The sequence below is a fragment of the Sander vitreus genome, chromosome 3 (assembly GCF_031162955.1).
Source record: "Sander vitreus isolate 19-12246 chromosome 3, sanVit1, whole genome shotgun sequence".
Classification (NCBI taxonomy): Eukaryota; Metazoa; Chordata; class Actinopteri; order Perciformes; family Percidae; genus Sander; species Sander vitreus.
The window spans coordinates 11,584,664-11,603,402 of NC_135857.1; the positions used below are offsets into that span (position 1 = coordinate 11,584,664).

Here is an 18,739-nt window from a genome sequence, read left to right on the forward strand (position 1 = left end):
TTACAGTTTTTCACGATCGCTATGACAATTTTTTCAATACTTTTAACAACTTTACTAAACTCTTAACACACCTACAACACACGATTGGCAAAACAGTTCATTTCATGCTCTAAATCACACATTGTAAACTGAACTCCAACACTGATTTTCAAAATACAATAATTCACTAACACAATACACTGTGTTTACCAAAACAATGCAATCATGTGTCTAAGTCAAATAATTCTTCCAAAACACTAACATATGTTCTCTCCCAACAGGAACATTTAGTCAATCATAGAACAGTGTCATACAAAACACTAACATCCCATGGAATTACAGAAACTGCATTATTTTATGTGTCAGGTCTGCCCTTATACAATAGACAATAGTATATTGCATTGATCATAGATTGTGTTTTGCACTGCAGTTTCTCTTGAAACCTGTCTGCATTTTTGTTTTGTTGGGTTTAGTAAATGCATGCATTTTTTTTTTTTTAAAGATTATTTTTTGGGCTTTTCTGCCTTTATTTGACAGGACAGCTAGGAGAGAGAGGGGGAAGACATGCAGGAAATCGTCACAAGTCGGATTTGCGTATATGTGCACCTGCTCTACCCACTGAGCCAACCCGGCCACCGTTTTGTTTCTTTTGCTGCAGAAATTCAATACAAAAAATGAATGACCCATCTCAGAGTAGTTTTATAGAATGTACGGTTTATGAAAAAAAGGAGACAGAGACCGAATTGTCCTGGTACTCCTCTTCTTCTCCCTCGTGAAAGCATTTTTCTTATTTTCTGTGTTCATCTACAGTATATTGTTCAATTAGGTCTTCTTTTACTGTACTACCATATGATCATGCGGTTGAAAGAACCTCAACACCTGAGTGTGTTTCCTAGAAGGGAATCAGCTGTGATTGATCTATTTGCATGACTTCAGTCAGCGGTTTCTCAGTAGCAATGCAACAAAATCCAGGGGATATTTTTGTGTTTCAATTTACAATATGAACAGCTGTTCACTTTGACTTTAGCCTATAAGTTAGGTTTAGAACATGATGTTATCTGTTCTGACATACAGAGTGAAAGCATTTGTAAATTGGTCAGTAAAGATCCATTGTTTTGGTCTTGGTGGAGCTTGTGTGTAAAAGAAGTTCAAGCATTTTAAATTTGTGTTAACTGTATGCATTTTGTGTCAAAGCAACAAGAAATGTGTTACAGTAATTGTATAGCCTACACAGACGGATGTTGTGCTAACTGTGTTAAGAGTTTAGGAAAGTTGTTAAAAGTATTGAAAAAAGTGTCATAGCGATCGTAAAAAACTGTAAATTCACTGACTGAAGCGAAAAAAGGCCTGTGAGGACACTCATGAAGAGAAAAAGCACATTTCATCTGATTGCTTCTTCATTTTGAGCCATGAAGGCCTACCAGGACAAAGACACCTGATTTGATTAAAACTACTTCAACTGGAAACATAAATTTACTTTTTTTACACAACCTAAAAAAAAAAGTTCTTTCTTCGATAATCACATGAAATGCAAGATCATTTACAGGTCACTTTTTCCAGCCAGTTTAGTCCCTTGACTGTGGCAGTGATACCTCTGCATATAATGCCTTTAACCGTCTTCTATTCAGCCACTTTAGTAGCTGATGCACAATCTCCAAATAAAATATAAGAAATTTAGAAACCATGTACGTCATCACCAGACGGTCTGCGTAACACTAAACAAAATAAGCTTTTGCTGCCATCCTGTGGTCAAAGGATATACTGTAACGATCAGTGTTGGAATCAAGAAAAAATCTCTGTGATGTGGGAACAGAAACAGTGCTCAAACAGCTGTTTGGGCGCATGAGCTACACAATGGACTTTCCAGTGTCAGTAAGCCCTAACCCTACACTTAATAATAGTTTTCAACTACTTGGAAAACTAATTCAATAAACCGACCACTGATGAACATCACAGACATATAGGGTATAGGGTACAACATCCAAACGTGGAAGTATGGTATTGTTAACAGGGTTATTATAATACACATTTTTAACATGTGGTGGACATGTGAAGTCACTGGTGGAACAAAATGAATGGGGGAAATTGTATAAGAAATGTGACGTTGGTTCACAGGTAGATGAGGACCAAGTGGAACATACAGAAACACAGAGAACATAAAAATCCAATATCCAGATCCAATATATGAATTAAAATGATTGATACAGTTGCTCACTTCCTGTATACAATCTGGATACTTACATAACAAGTTGAGAGGGTTCACAGTGACACCTTTCTCGCCTGTCTTGACATAGAAATAGAAAGGAAAGCTGAAATGATTTCACACATTTGGAACATTTGTTGCACGCTATTTTAGTCATGGGTTTGTTGATTATAGAATATTACACATGAGATTCTCGACAGTCTGGTTTATGTTCAAATGTGTACCTATATTTTGAGATAATTACACCCTTGTCCTCTGTGGCCTTCAATAAGTACTGTACGTCTTCTGACAGTCAAACAAAACAGAAAGATGACCAAGAGTCTTTGTGCACCAAAGACTTCAGATGGAGCTGGAGGAACATGTAATGGAACAATGTAGAATTTTTTTAAAACAAAAATTCATCTTTCTCAATGAAAGTTAAAAGAAGTCTTGGATTTAACGTAGACCTGAATTAACTTAACAATAAGGACTAAACAAAGGCTTAAATAAAACGTCTAAGGTGGCCAAGGTGGCTTAACTTCAGAGTAATATTGTCTGTCAGATTGGGGCGGCCTCTAGCTCACCCAATAAGAGTGTTCGCCCCATGTAGGCTGAGTCCTGCAGCGGCGCGGGTTGGAATCTGACCTGCTGCCCTTTGCTGCGTGTCGTCTCCCATCTCTCTCCCCCTTTCCTGTCTATCCACTGTCACTGTATAATAAAGGGAAAAGAGGGTTAGTCAGATAAGACACACACACACACACACACACACAGACTAATTCAGTGAAACCCAACATGTGCCAACAAGCAAGTAACTACTTATTGACATAAGCAACCGACTCGATCGTTTTTATGAAATCAGTTTCTGATCCTTGTTCACATTTACAAAGACTAACATAAATTGTTGAAATGATTTTATTTAAACTTAGTCCAGGACTTCCTAATCCAAAAGTAACAAAAAAAAAAAGTAAAGAGGTAATACTAAGTATTTGTTTTTGTTTGTCATTTTAAGAACTGTTCTTCACCTTTACATTACACCGTGTTATACTGAATGTGAATACTGATTCATCTGTCCACTACTGGTAAAATCTTTCATCCTCATTTTAATTACAAAATCATTTTCATCATCTTACATCCTAATGTGGGTTCTGCACAGATGTGTGGAAATGTCATAACCTGCTGTCAATTATATGACCTCTGCGTTCACAAATTCCCAGGATGGCAGGTAGGAAGGATCTGTCCGAAACATGGGTAAATATGCTTGTATTTCTTTCCTGTATGCTTCGAACATTAGGCGTGGCTTGACAGTAGGCATGTATCCATCTTGCAAAACGTTGCTTTACGTGCATTAGGGTCTCTGTGGTATGTGCGTTTTGGTTGCATGTGATGCAGATTGCTGTTGTGGGCTGCAAGTAACAATGTGTTGTCAATCACTCACTGATAGTACTAACTCAAAGACTTTCTGCATTCTATACCCTTTAAATATAGTTGGGTTAGCAAGTAAAATATATAGTTGGCCAAGCAGTACCCCTGGCCAGTAATAACATAGAAGTGAGCATAAGGAATATTTTGCAGAAGCTGTGCATTTGGCAACACTGTAATGAAAATACATAAAATTCATAAATGTCTTAAAAAGCTTGTCCTTCACTTTCACTTCACAATTTGATTTGTTTTGCTGTTGTTAAATGGCACAAAAAGTTGAGGATTAGTAATAGAGAAATCATCATTCTGGGGTAAAGTATTCCTTACAGCTAATGTCTCGACCCAGAAGCACAATTAACTTGATGACTGCTATTGACCATTGTAGGGGAAGAGGCAAATGTAAACACCAGTACTGCAGTTTGCCTTAATTTTAAGCAGGGTGATATTTCCTCAATGCATCCTCTGCATATTCAGGCGTAGGTTTTTACAGAAACTAATGGACTATACTGTATGTTGTTAACTAACTAAGCATATGGTTTTCTAAAGTAAACATTATAAAATCAACATATTTTTGCAAAACTGCCCAAAAACAATGGAATATGTATTGCACTTTAAAATAGGACTTTAGAATAGGACTATTATGCCTTGAAGTTTGTTTTGTGTAATATTACAGTGTAGGTACATATTTAGACAGTATACCTTGAGAGCCCCATCGCAGTGTCTGCCTGTCATGTAAGGTGTGCCACAGGGTCAATGGCATCCACGTCTGTGTTGTGATCTGTCAGTGGGGCAATTCTGGACTGGACAGTCAGTATTTAGGCATGGCAGTGGTTAGCACTAGTGCCTAACAAAAATAAGTCTAGTCTTTGATTGTCTGGGCCTGGGCCCTTTCTGTGTGATGCTCCGTGTTCCCCTGTGTCTGTAAGAGTTTCCCATAGTCAACGGACAGGTAAAGTACATTGCCCATAGGTGTGAGTATTTCTCTGTCTACATGTGGTTGCCTTAGTTATACCTAGGTGTATCCAACCTGTTAGCCAAAGAGAGCTGACCCTCAACAGAATAAGTTTGTTTAGAGAATAGATGTGTCTATGGATGGACATATTATTTACCTAAATTGCCCATAACTGTTGGAGGCTACCAAGCTAGCTAATCATTTCTTTCTGGCAGGAGAGGAAATTGTGCAGCTATTGTCTCAAAATATGGCCTATAGCTAAAGTGTGGCCATTTCTTCCTCTGAGCTACACAGAGAGACCAATGCATGCTTTAATATCCAGCAGGCCAGGCAATTCTCCCGTATCTGGTCTACGTAAAAAAAGAAAAAAGTCATTAGTCAGTTATAATTGATTCAGAACTCTGCTGCCTGAGTGCTGACTAGGACCAGAAGGAGTAAATATATGGCACCTATTTTAAAGTCATTAACATTGGTTGCTTGTCAGTTTTTGTATTGATTCTGAAATTATTGTACTTGTCTTTAATGAAGCACTTCATCGTCTTGCACCAAGTTTTCGATGATTTAAAAACAATCTGGGGTAAGCATACAACCAGATGTATTCAACTAGATGTCATAAATTGACAATTTCAGTCAGATCACAGATACCATAGATGTTATCTGAACCTCTTGGGCCTGGAGTACATGGAATTAATTGCTGTATGCAGTGGTTCACTGTCATAACAGTCTCAGGTAGACTAACAAGTGTTTTGGGAAAGCAACAAAGTTTATGTCAACAATGCTTGGGATATACAGCTATATTTGACTTAAAGTTGTACAGCAGAAAAACTTCCCTTATTAATTCATTTTTCACTCATTGATATTAAAGTGTAGCCTATTTCTTGCTGTACTGTGCAAATATATTTTTTCTCAGAATAAAATGTGGTGAGCTTACAACTGGTGACAAACTAAACTGGAATTAACATTGATTGAAAGTTCATAATGTTATCACATTTAGATTTGAGAAGTGTCAAGGCTACGTTAAAGGATTGGTTCACAATTTTCAAGTCTGTCTTAAAACAATTCATTCAGAGAACCCATCTTTAAGGACAAAAGATCCCCTCTTTAAACACAAAATAAGTAGGCTAAGTACTATCTCTGCGCAAAACTATATCCCAAAGTTTATCTTAGGCTTCAGTAGATATATTCCAAGTTTCTGTGTTTTTAGTAGCCTACAAAATTGCTTGTTTTTGTTACTATTCTTCCACTTCAGCTCAGCAGCGAAACATTGCCTGTGGAACACAGAGAGGGAATTACCCTACTTAAAAGACTGTAAAGAAGAGGAGGAAATATAGCTGTTTTACATAAAAAAAAAATAAATAGGCTATAGTAAATTGAACTTATCTGAGTAGGCTATATGAAATATTATTATTATTATTATTATTATTATTATTATTATTATTATTATTATTATACACAATCCTGACTATGGCTCTTGCTGTAAAGGAGTTTTGGCCAAGTTATTCTTTAAATTACCAACACTAAAGAAAGAAAATAGGAAAACAAACACACACCGGTTACCATCATAAAGGCAAATAATAGCTTCAAATTGTAAAAATAAAGACAGTAAAGGGTATATAGCCAACATTTCTGCCGGATGGTAGCAACAGGCCAAACACGGTTAAAAAGACAGACAGGGACACCGCGGGAGTTATGTGTCCTGTAACTCTGGCCAGCTAGATTTTATTCGTCATTGGTGCATCCGGGTACTTTTTTTTTTTTGATTGACAGTTGCCATGGCAACAAGCTAGAGCATCGCCATTTTGTCAGGAGGGTTTTTTTCCCCAGCTCAGTCTTTTCAAATGTTCTCCCTTCCCGCCGGAATAATGCTGTCAGTGGATATATATTTGACGTTTTTGGATATCGAAATGCGTCTAGTGGATCGGATTAAGAAGATCAAAAGGCCGACGTTTTAACATAGTTGAAATAATTAGGCGGCGCCGCACTAACTCAGTTGTCCGTGTCTCTGGTCCACCGGGCCGGTTCACTGCGCAGGTTTGGACCGCGCGCCATTTTGTGAAAATTGACACAAAATTCCTAACCAAAATTATCAGAGGACACGGCTTCTGTTTCATGTTTTAAATACTCTGGATTTAACTGTATTGACGTATTTATCGAAGTGGCAGACGCTAAATTTACAAAGAGAGCGTAAAATCAGGATTTGGCATAACGTTTATTTAGCGGTAGCTAGAACTGTTAGCTTGAGGCTAGCCAGGGCAGGTAGCTAATGTTAGCTGCGCTCATTTTGTCAACTAGCTAGCCAGCTCGCTAAGGTTAGCTAGTGAGTTATGCGTGCTAGTTAACGTTAGCATGTTGCTAGTCATCAGCTGATAGTAACGTTATTCAAAGTTGCTTCGATCGCTGATGTTGTTCGGCAAAGCTCGGGATATGTAAAGCGTATTAAATCTGGCCGGTGAATTATTTTAGTGTGTGCCGATCAGAGGACGGGGATCAGTGGATTTAACGTTAACCGTGCAGGGAGGGGAGCATCTCAAGCTGGATAAGTTTCCTCATCATACAGGTTATTGGACTTTAAATGAAGATCGTGCCATCAGAGGTGAGACATTGTAAAATGTAATCTTTCACATTCGTTAGCTTAACATTTCACGCTTTCGCAGATGTATGTATTATATGTTACGTGAATGGTTAACATTGATGGACGCGACAGTGAAGTTGAGAGTGGTAACGTTAGCTTATGCTGTGGCGGCTAGCTAACATTGTGTGGCGGTGCCGACTCCGCTAAAGCCAGCGCTAACATTTTCTTTCAGTCAGTAGGTCAGCGGACTAATTTTAATGTTTGACGGGAACAGTTTTTCAGCTTGTTGTGAGCTGGAGGATTGTATGGGCTCTGAGTGTCATGCTGGCACGGTGTTAACGGTAACCGTTACAGCTAACGTTAAACCTGCGATGTTACACACTGTCATTGTACGTTTTAAGCAAATGTTTCCGTGCTAGCTAACAGCCCCGTTTGATTTACTGCCGATGCAATGTTTATATATATATATATATATATATATATATATAGTAGGTGTAACGTTAGTTTGGGTTTTACAGTTATACAGTAACGTTACGGAAGCTCACCTGGCTAACGCCTGGTAGCTAATTCGGCTAACCTGGCTAATGGTTAACGCTGACTTGTTGACGAACCAGCTGAATGGGCCCCACAACCCGCTGGCTGAACACAGCGTCACAAGCTAACGTTGGATTGGTGAGAGATATGCTTGCTTGTCCCGCAGTTTTCAGGGTAACGTTAACGACGACAACGTTAGCTAGTTAAGGCTGCTAACGGTAACGTGAGCCTGAATGCGTTTGCCATTTATACGAGGAATTGGATGCATACACGAACGATATGTAGCAAGAGAGGACGCAAATTAACACTGAATATGCTTTCTAAATTCCAACCATGACGAGATCTACCCCATCATCTGTAAGTACAGAGCTACTCGGGTAACGTTACGTCTTTATTCACGGGCGTTAGCTTTTAATTGTTTTGGATGGGTTACATTTGATTCAGCTTTGGGATGGATCTAATCAGTTGGGCGTGAGAAGATGACACATAGGTTTGTTACAGAGATCCTCAGCTATCACTTATGATATGATACGGCTACTAATAGCAAGCTAGCTGTCGTTATATTTACACCTAAATAGGCCCGTTAATGGCGTGATGAATAGAGCCAGGAAAGGAACTGTTCATATGTCAGTACTGAAAATAAAGAACAATCAAACGTTAAGGAGACAGTAAAGAGCTACAAGTGCGCTTGCAAAATGGCTTTGGTGGTCAAATACAGTTTACATTTTCCCATTAGGGTTGGTGATTTTTAAAATGTTAAATCCACCCCATAGTTAGTCTGATGTCAGGTATTGTGTTTGTAAAATGGGCTCAAACCAAACTTTTTTTTACTTCTTTGTCAATTTGCATGACACAGTAACGTACAGTACTGTATTATAACGCACGTACAGTGATTTCGGTTGGGCTACCTATTGTGTGAAAGTATATTTCAGGTCATAAAATCCACTATTATTTAAAAAAGAAATAAAAGTATAGTGACTATGGACATACTGAGAGGAGAACCAGTGCTATTGAGTCCACAACAATATTAATTTGTTTTGTTGAATGTTTTGTAGTCTGTGCCTCTCTGAGTGAACTGTTCATCTTTTAACAGTTTAACAAGAAACTTTAATTGCCCCGACATGAACTGCTTTTGACTGTTGATACATAAGCAGCTTGCCCTTTATTGAATTTCAGCTTTATTTTTTTTATTCTCCCAAAGTTCATACATTTACCCCAAGCACACTTTTCAAAGTTTTGGGGTGTCCTCTGTTCTTTAGGGGTCCTCTGTCCCTTCTTCTCACCAAAAGTTGAACCACTATGAAGTTATATCCCCACCAACAATGCACAATGATAATGATATGTTTTTATCCTTTATAGTGGGTTGTGGTTTGCTGCTGGACTCTCCTCCCAGGATGATATGACATTTTACAGGAGATGATGCATCCAGGTTAGCTGCTATATATATTAAGCCTTAACCCTTTGGTGGGAAGTGGTGCACCTAAGATCTTCTTCTCTTTTATTTATTTCGCTGTTTTTGAATTTGATATCCAGGCTCACAAATGTAAGGACAGTCTTAAGTGGGGAAAAAAGTCCAACTTAAATCATTATTCAACTATTGGAATTGGCGGCTGCAGTATTTAAATATCCATTTAATGCAGTTTAAGTTTTTATTTGATGACGGCGCTCCAAGTGATTTAAAATTAGTTTGTAATAATTGTTTTTAGGTCTCAGCTAAACAAACAGGAACATAGATGCACTAGTCGTCAAGACAAATTAGTCTTATCACTTTAAACTGTGTAAATCGCTTTAAATTGAATACACGTATAAACAAATTCAAATAAAATGTATTGGATTTAGGCCTATCTAATGCATCCACATTTGTTTTGCTTTAACATTATAGTTGGGACCATCCTTGCAACATGAGGTTTTATTTAATACATAGTTTTATTTTTATACAATGGATACATGTACAAATATATTTCATATATTTATATATAATATATTTCTAAATATATAGTACATAAAATATCCTAGTTTTTTTTTTTAAATACAGCCTTTGCCTGTGCCCTATCATCTTACAGTTCCTCTTATTTCTGTCAGTGAATGTGTATTTTTTCATTTTCCAAAGCTGGGTCAGCTTTCTAATGCTCTCATATGGAGTGCAGGTTTTGGGCTGTGCAGCTATTTTGCTGTCAGGCTCTTGTGCTGAAAGCAGCGTCTAAGTGTGCCAAAGTTCAATTTTATTTCTTGTTTATTTCTTGTTTTCTCATTGGAAAATGGGAGCAGCTCTGCCCTGGCAACAAAAGTAGGCTATTTGCATACTGCGTTGTGATTGGTCTGTGCATTGATGGGCTTGCCAAATCACGCTGTATCTCTGTGGTGATAGGCTATGCTAATTAGGTGCTGTTGCTGGGATTCTGAATAGTGGTTACTGTGTAGCACTGGTGAATTGTGTTGTCTGGTGAGAGATGCTGATAGCTGAACATGCTATTTGATAATTTTTTGATTCCTTCTGGCTTAAAATGAAGGATGATTCACTGTTTAGTGTGGAGATGCTTTGTTTTCACCCCTTTTCACTGTTAAACCTGCTGTTTTGCTCCCTTTTCTTCACAAAGGTTGATATATTACTGCTATTTTTTTTAATTTTGTGGTTATCCTTTGATGCATTTTTTGACTTTACATGTTAACAAAAGACATGTATTAATCTGACATTTATCCTAACAATGAAGTAACCCTTTTTATTGTTCGCAACATCTTATGATCATTTTTGTCTGTGTTAAAGGGTGAGCTTGATCATTTCAACATGCATGTAAATATTACAAATGCATAATTTGCATTTTATATATATTTTTCTTTCCCAAAGGACATTACTGTGTTAAGGAAATTCTCACTGGTTTGATTAACCCACAAATAATGCCCATTTATATTAAATCGGTACAATAAGAAGCAAATATCTCTTATTTTTGGGCTGGAAATTGCTTGTGTGGAAGAGAGGAAATACTGCTGTGTTACGTCAAGATTATTACACCTCTCCCTCCTTTGTGTGTTTTGTTCTAATGTTAAATTAAGGTAATATGCATCTCATAGCGGTGTTAATTTCTTCTAGGAGGAGAGACTTCAGCATGCAAACCTTCGTCCGTCCGGCTTGCGCCCTCTTTTTCTTTACACACTGCTGGTCTTCAGATGGCTGCTCCAATGCCCCATACGCACCAGCAGTACAGTGACCGCCACCAGCCAAGCACTGACCAATCTGTTACGGTCTTACCGTACAGCGACCAGACACCACAGCTCACTGCCAATCAGGTACACTAACTCTACCCTACCCCAGCTCTTGCATTTCTTTTAGTCTTGACGTGCAGTGTTACAAGAATTGCAATACTTAATGGGATATGAAAGTCTCCTTCCCTTTTTGCTGCTGTCACCAGGCAGAGTAGCTGCTTGTAAATGTTCTTTTAGTCTGGCCATTTGATATTGTGCAGACACATATTGTATGTAATTTAACGAATGGCCTCTAAGATTTACCATTAGCAATTTAGATAAGCCCTGTTACTTATTAAAAAAAAAAAAAGTACTGTGCATATAGTTTGTTTATGAAATGTTGTGACTTTCCCATTTGTTACTTCAGAGGCACATGCCCCAGTGCTTTCGTGACCCAACTTCAGCTCCCCTGAGGAAGCTCTCCATTGACCTTATCAAAACATACAAACACATCAATGAGGTTTGTTTTGTTTTTCATTAAATGCATTTATCTACAATCATTTGTTTGTTACATTGTGAAGATTTGTAAAACATTGACGTTTTTAAGAGTAATATAAAACGTCATCAAGTGTGATCATGTGAATTGTTTACTTTTTGATGTGTAGGTGTATTATGCAAAAAAGAAGCGACGGCACCAACAGGGTCAGGGTGAAGACTCCAGTCACAAAAAAGAGAGGAAAGTCTTTAATGACGGCTATGACGATGATAACTATGACTACATCGTCAAGAATGGGGAGAAGTGGATGGACCGCTATGAGATTGATTCCTTGATAGGAAAAGGATCATTTGGACAGGTGCTTGATTATACATCATACACACACACACACACACACACACACACACACACACACACACACACTTGGTTTGAGTGCATGTGACAGAGAAACTTGTCTTAAATTCGGAGAAACACATGATGGTTTAATTTTAGCTCTGTATAAAGCCTCTTGCTGAAGATTTTTCATGTGCAGTTAACATTTTGAAAAGTGGATGTTTGTTATCAAAGGAACAGTTGTGATTTCAACATTGGGAAATATGAATATGTGCTCTTGTTGACATCTTTAGGTTGTGAAAGCGTATGACCGTGCTGAGCAGGAATGGGTTGCCATTAAGATCATCAAGAACAAGAAAGCTTTCCTCAATCAAGCCCAGATTGAAGTGCGCCTCCTAGAGCTCATGAACAAACATGATACCGAGATGAAATACTACATCGGTAACCCACTCTTGAAATTTCCCCCTGATCTGACAAGACAAAAGAAATCCAAATGCTTTTCCTGTATTTAACTAACATGGGTACAATTATTTGTTTTTCTGCAGTTCACCTAAAGCGTCACTTCATGTTCCGGAACCACCTCTGCCTCGTGTTTGAGATGCTTTCATATAACCTGTATGACTTACTCCGAAATACCAACTTCCGTGGTGTCTCGCTCAACCTCACCCGGAAGTTTGCCCAGCAGCTATGCACGGCGCTGCTCTTCCTGGCCACGCCTGAGCTCAGCATCATCCACTGTGACCTGAAGCCTGAGAACATCCTCCTCTGTAACCCCAAGAGGAGTGCCATTAAAATAGTGGACTTTGGCAGTTCATGCCAACTGGGACAAAGGGTATCTAGCTGCAGTTTTCCTTATCAGCAATAAAACAAACATGTGCAAGAATGTCCCTGAGAAGTGTGTGATAGTTGTTGCTTATAGACATCGTGGTGTAATTAATAGGTCATTTAGAGTTTACAGCCAAATGGGGAGTCTGACAGTCCCTGCTTTCTTTTTGTAGATATATCAATATATCCAGAGTCGCTTCTACCGTTCGCCAGAGGTGCTGCTGGGAATGCCCTACGACCTGGCCATCGACATGTGGTCCTTGGGTTGCATCTTGGTAGAGATGCACACTGGAGAACCTCTCTTCAGCGGAGCCAATGAGGTATAAGAAACCAAAGTACTTCTCAGATTTGTGCTTTGTGTTTTGTAATATAGCTGAGAATGGCAATGGTTTCATTGTCATTTCTTCACCTGATGTCTAGCCTACAAATGTCATGTAGGCCTCAAAGATTGCGAAGTGGATTTCACAAGCCTAAAACGTACCACATCACTCAGTTATCAAGCCTTGACATTGTTGTCGCCAGTTATTGTGGCCACTTGCCTCAGCCTAAATGTTTTGACAGTTGAGTTATCTTAGGACGACATTTAATGTCACATTTACTGTATATAAAAATGGGTTCAGTGTGCTGTCTTTTAAATTTACAGATGTACAATGTGAACATTACAGTAACTTGATTAATACCGTGTTCCCCAGGTGGACCAGATGAACAAAATAGTCGAGGTTCTAGGTATCCCGCCTAATCACATAATGGACCTAGCCCCAAAAGCCAGAAAGTTCTTTGAGAAGCTTTCGGATGGTACATGGAGTGTTAAGAAGACCAAAGATGGCAAAAGGGTGAGTTTGCTGCAGTTAGACTGACTGACTAAAATTTGTGTTTTGTGATTATTGTGAAAACCAAGGTAGATTGTGCGACGATATACAAAAGCCACGGCTGAGTAAATAACTTAATCGCTGTGTACTCTGCCTTAAAACAGTATAAGCCTCCAGCCTCGCGGAAGCTCCACTCCATCCTGGGTGTGGAGACAGGGGGTCCAGGTGGCCGGCGGGCGGGGGAGTCTGGCCATGCTGTTGCTGACTACTTGAAGTTTAAGGACCTGATCCTCCGGATGTTGGACTATGACCCCAAGAGCCGCATCCAGCCCTACTATGCCCTGCAGCACAGCTTCTTCAAGAAGACTGCGGATGAGGGGACCAATACAAGCAGCAGCGTGTCTACAAGCCCCGCATTAGAGCAGTCCCAGTCTTCAGGAACCACCTCCAGCACCTCCTCTAGTTCAGGTAACTGCCACCTGAACACTCTGCTGGTCCACTGTCCTTCATTTAAAGTAGTGAAAGACATTGATTTGTCGGTCGTTGTGTTCTAAGTTAGCATGAGAAATGTTATCACATTGATGTCATCATATTCGTTTTGTGGAAGTCGGCATCAACACTTAACTGTAGCATGTTATTAACCAGAAAACAAACCTGGCTTTATTAAACGTTGGGTAATCCTACTGTAGCATTTGACCTATTCTAGGTCAGGTTGTTGAGACTGCACTCGTGACACTTGTTTTTGTTTAACTTTTAGGAGGATCATCTGGGACAAGTACCAGTGGCAGAGCAAGATCAGACCCTACCCATCACCACTTGCACAGTGGAGGACACTTCGGCACGGCCCTGCCTGCCATCGATGGTGACAGCCTCTGCCCACAGGTCAGTAAGATACCCACAACCACCTGGACTTTCATCTGATACGGAGTGGAGTTCTTGTGGTGGTTGTAAATGAAAATTTGGAGTTTTTTCCCCCCTGTATTTTCAAAATCTTATACGCGTTTGCTCATTCAGCATGTGCACAGAGGCCATTATTTTAAGCTGTTTAATAAAGATATTTTCAGAACAAATTTAAAAGAAGTTTAATACATTTGACTAATAAACAAATCCTTTAAAGAAATATCGTATTTTTCCATGTTGCTTGATTGACTTGTTGATGGTCTGATCTTAATACAAGACAGTATTAACTGTGGTCTTAGAATCTGATTTAATAAAAGTAACACTGCTAAAAGAAATTGTTATGCTTCCTAAATTGGGAACTATGTCAACTCTGTCTAATCTTGCAGACCATAAAATTAAACCGATGCTAGCGGCGCGGCCATATTCCATAACTGACTCTTTGTTTGACATTGACAGGCAAGACAGCCTTACCCACCCCCGCTGGTGTGGGGAGGTGGCGTTGGACCCGAGTCAGTCACTGGTGAGACCCACCCAGTCCAGGAGACCACCTTCCATGTTCCACCTCAGCACCCTAAGGCCCTGCATCCCCACTCACATGCTCATCACCACCACGGGCAGATGATGGCTACACGGCCACGCCCACGCCACTACACCTCCCCGACACACAGCTCCTCGACACAGGACTCCATGGAGGTGGTTCATGGCCATCTGTCCATGACCTCCCTGTCTTCCTCTGCCTCCTCTTCCTCTACATCGTCCTCTTCCACTGGGAACCATGGCAACCAGGCCTACCAGCTCCGCCATTTGCCTGCCGGGGCCCTTGACTTTGGTCAGAATGGTGGGCTGAGCATGGGCCTAGGTGCCTTCTCGAACCCACGGCAGGAGACTGGCATGGCGGCGCACCCTGCATTCTCCATGGGCACGAACACAGGGCCTGCCCACTACCTAGCGGAGGGCCACCTGGGCATGAGGCAGGGCATGGACCGGGAGGAGTCTCCAATGACTGGAGTGTGTGTGCAGCAGAGTTCTATGGCCAGCTCGTGACTGCACTGACATTTGGCTGTGTGTTCCCCCTGTGCGTCATTTTTAAGGTGGTGTTTTTTTACTACAAGGTGTGTTGAGAACAAAAGCTGCTCACGTCAGAAGGGAGATATCACTGAACCGCTACTACAGAGAAAAACCTTTGTTAAAAAGTATATATGTAATTTTCATCAGTTTTTCTTTTGCAATCATTAGGCACAAAATAATACTGCGGAATAACCATAGTGAGATTGAGACATCCATCTTACCATTTCACCAGTTTCATGTAACCACCAAGTAATCACCATATGGTATTATGTGGCAAAATCTTCAAAGGAGCATTTCAGAGGAAAGTTTGAAGCTGTTTTGCAGGTAGCTGTTGGTGATGAAATGCTGGCGTCCTCTTTCGGGTCATTCCGTGGACTGCCTGACATTATTGTTCCACCGGTTCTTAATTATTTTGCCCTTTTTAAGTGAAATTTCTCGTAAAAGCTGCTTGTAAATCCTGTAGCTTGACAATGAGGGAAAATGTTTGCGGTGATATTTCTTTGTTGTTGGTCGGTATTGTGTAACTCTGTTAAAGGGGAGCACATAGCAGTGGAGTCCCTATAGCATGTGCTGGCCGAGTGGAGAGGAGACCCTGCAGGTGGATACTGACACCATTCGGGTCAAAGGAGAGGGAAGCACCACCCCTCAGGCCTAGAGGCCCCGTAGTCCTGCAAGCTGCAACCGGGCCCGGCACAGATGAGAGCAGCGATGGGCACGGGAGACGAAAGGATCCGGCCCAGTGAAAGGAAGACAGTCAGTGGCTGGTTCTAGATAACCCTTTGGCCTTATGACTCATGGACTTGGAATGGGATGGAGCTGGACATTATCATTTGAATTAAGATGGCTTTTCTCTATTTTTCTCTCTAGACAGCCCTTAATTCTTTAAGGAAATTAAAACAACTTAGAAAAGGTAAATAAGAATGGTAATTTGAGGCCTTTCTCGACAAAGATTTCTTCTTCAGCAGGGCCCCACATAACAGGGTCTTATTGTACACAACAACCTCCTAAACATTACTTCCTTGAAAATCTTATTCACTGGTTAAGGATTTTGCAGTGGAAGGAACTATCTATTCCAGAGTCTACCCTTTTATGTTTTGTTATGTTTCCCTTTTGCATGTAGTTCCTCATCAGAACCACCTGCACAAGTCTCTCCATCCAAAACATGGAAACTGAAGAAAAAAATGAGTTAAGTGACTGCCTTTTTTCTCCTCAAATTATGCTGTGAATTTTACAAGAATTTATTTTCCCTTTGGATATGTTTTTATACCAAAGCAGTTGTTTTATAGCATATAGGTGTCTGTAACCAATAATGTAGCAGTTCACCACTTTGACGCAAAGTTTATCAAGATCTTATTTTAACGTCAATACAAACAGCTGCAATATATTACTTTAGCAAAACTGGAGACCGTTGTTAAGACCGTTGGCTATTGTGTATTCGGGCCAGATTTGTTTGCAACGTTTTACCAAAACTGTTTCCATATTAATTGGTAGATTATTTTGGGAGTCTTTTAAAACTTTGGTATGTTAGAGAATTTGGTAGTTACTCTGCAGGCTCCGGAGTAGCAAGATAGAAGCTGATGGTTTAAAAAAAAAAAGAAGAAAAAAAAAAAAGGAGACTAATGCGTTCTATTTCTGTGTCGTCGTTTTTCTTTTGCCCCCCATCATACTATTTCAAAGGGTTTTGCTGCCTTTCATACATCATTTGGTCAACTTGGCTAGTTTCTGCCTTGAAGCAAGACTTAATGTCTTGGCAGGGTAAGGATCGTTGTGGCAAATCGGTTTGTGTTGAATGGAATTTTTCTGATTTGGAAGGGCAGATCCCCCCATGATTGTCCTATTCAAAGGGAAAGGGTGTCCGTCAACCCACAATCGCATGCTTTGCCTAGGCAGACATGCATGTCCTCAAAACATTAGTCAATAACCAGATTTTTTTTTTTTTTTTTTTTTTTATATCAGGGATTTTGAAGTGCTTTCTTTCTTCTGTTGCTCATTTTACCAGCTTTGAAATTAGACAGAAAAACCTGCCCACAGCCACCTTTCAAATTAAAGGGCAGGCCACAGGTCATGCTGTTGTCATTTTAAAGGAGAAACCATCATAAGAGATCGTGCTTGGTATTTCCACAAACAAATGTAAAGCTACCTATATTGAGATTGGGGTTTTATCTGGATGTCAAGGTTAATTGCATATTTGCAATCATTTTTCATACCCCGCAGAATTTGAGACATTTAGAAATTGCCAGTGGTTTTATTACTGGCACTCATACTGGTACTAAACATTCCAAAAATAAAGACTGAAAAAGAAAAAAAATTGACTGCAGTGACTCGTAAGTGTGCGCCTATTTCAGATCATGCTGATTGACCTCTTATTTAGAGCAGTTGTCATGAAATGCAGCCCCTTTTTAATAGTTGAAATAGAATTTATGTATATATTTATATTTTTTTAATAAAGGAAGTATAGAACTCACTACCTTGCTCCTGCTGGTATGTTGATTATGTTTGTCAATTTGGTGACCATTCAGTGGGCAGGAACTCCTGTTTTCTTAGTGGCAAAACCTTGCCTTTTGGCAAAGGTACTTGACTACATCAGGACAACACTATGAGGTAGGGTTTGAATCAAACAGGGAAAGCTAGATCTTCAAACCTTAATAATTTTCACAGGGTATATTGTAAGTGCATGTACATCACAAACCTTACTTTTTGGTTATATGAGAAGCACATGGTTGAAAAAAAAGGTTCCATCTTTCATAAGCCTGTTCAGTTTGTGGGTTATACAAAACACGTATACTTGTCGACATATCTGAACACCCAACAGAAGTTGAAATCCTCTTATTTAATTTGGATTTATCCTTTTAATTTTTGATTTCACATTTTTTCACTTTTTTTGTACATGCAACATGCACTATAGAATTGAACAGCATGGGGGAAAGGATAAGTCCATGTATCCACAGATTGTAAGATCTAGTCAAGACTTTGCTGTGTTTATGACAATGCCCTTTGTATTATATTAAGACAGTCTTATGTATGATATATAAAAAGAAGTTAATTGAATTGCTCTGTGTGTCTTTATTGTTCTCCATCTATTAGCTAATTTCTATTAGCTAAATACATAATCCACAAAAATACATCACACAGTTCTTTTGCTGTAGTTAAATTCATGTTGACCTATGTAACAATGAGACTATGAATATATTTTGTTGTAGAATCTTATAATATGATGGAAGCTGCAAAATGACGTTCCGGCTCGTTGGTCTAGGGGTATGATTCTCGCTTCGGGTGCGAGAGGTCCCGGGTTCAAATCCCGGACGAGCCCATTATGTTTTACTCTAGAGCCTAGAAACAAACGCTGTAGAAAATTCGGCTAACTTAGCCATTCTAAACCGTTTAGCACCTTTACTTTTATTATGGTGTTATGGATTTTTTTGAAGATGCTGATCATTGACCGATGTTAATGTTTCTTGTCGAGTAGCACAAAACCGAAGATCCATCAGCA

The 18,739-nt window shown here is 39.5% G+C and overlaps 1 protein-coding gene and 1 non-coding gene across 5 annotated transcripts; both read left to right on the forward strand.

Moving 5' to 3' along the window:
* Positions 1-6,312: 6,312 nt before the first annotated feature.
* dyrk1ab (dual-specificity tyrosine-(Y)-phosphorylation regulated kinase 1A, b) lies at positions 6,313-18,297 on the forward strand. Of its 4 annotated transcripts, none has more exons than XM_078245968.1 (12): positions 6,313-7,125; positions 8,998-9,067; positions 10,727-10,923; positions 11,246-11,338; positions 11,484-11,672; positions 11,941-12,088; positions 12,193-12,479; positions 12,646-12,792; positions 13,165-13,305; positions 13,446-13,749; positions 14,039-14,163; positions 14,638-18,297. In XM_078245968.1, the coding sequence occupies exons 2-12, from the start codon at positions 9,055-9,057 to the stop codon at positions 15,223-15,225; spliced, it is 2,232 nt and encodes a 743-aa protein (XP_078102094.1). In that variant the 5' UTR covers positions 6,313-7,125; positions 8,998-9,054; the 3' UTR covers positions 15,226-18,297. The 4 variants fall into 4 exon arrangements, with proteins under 4 accessions (XP_078102094.1, XP_078102097.1, XP_078102096.1 ...); XM_078245970.1 differs by lacking the exon at positions 6,313-7,125 and adding an exon at positions 7,768-7,995; XM_078245971.1 differs by lacking the exon at positions 8,998-9,067.
* Positions 18,298-18,487: 190 nt separating this feature from the next.
* Positions 18,488-18,559, forward strand: trnap-cgg (transfer RNA proline (anticodon CGG)). The gene has a single exon. It is a non-coding gene; the product is annotated as a tRNA-Pro (tRNA).
* Positions 18,560-18,739: the final 180 nt, after the last annotated feature.

What these genes read in the sequence shown, in the direction of transcription:
- dyrk1ab (XM_078245968.1), top strand. An exon ending in CACAGCTCACTGCCAATCAG is followed by an intron (nt 10,924 to 11,245) that starts GTACACTAACTC and finishes TTGTTACTTCAG; the next exon opens with AGGCACATGCCCCAGTGCTT. An exon ending in CATGCCAACTGGGACAAAGG is followed by an intron (nt 12,480 to 12,645) that starts GTATCTAGCTGC and finishes TTCTTTTTGTAG; the next exon opens with ATATATCAATATATCCAGAG.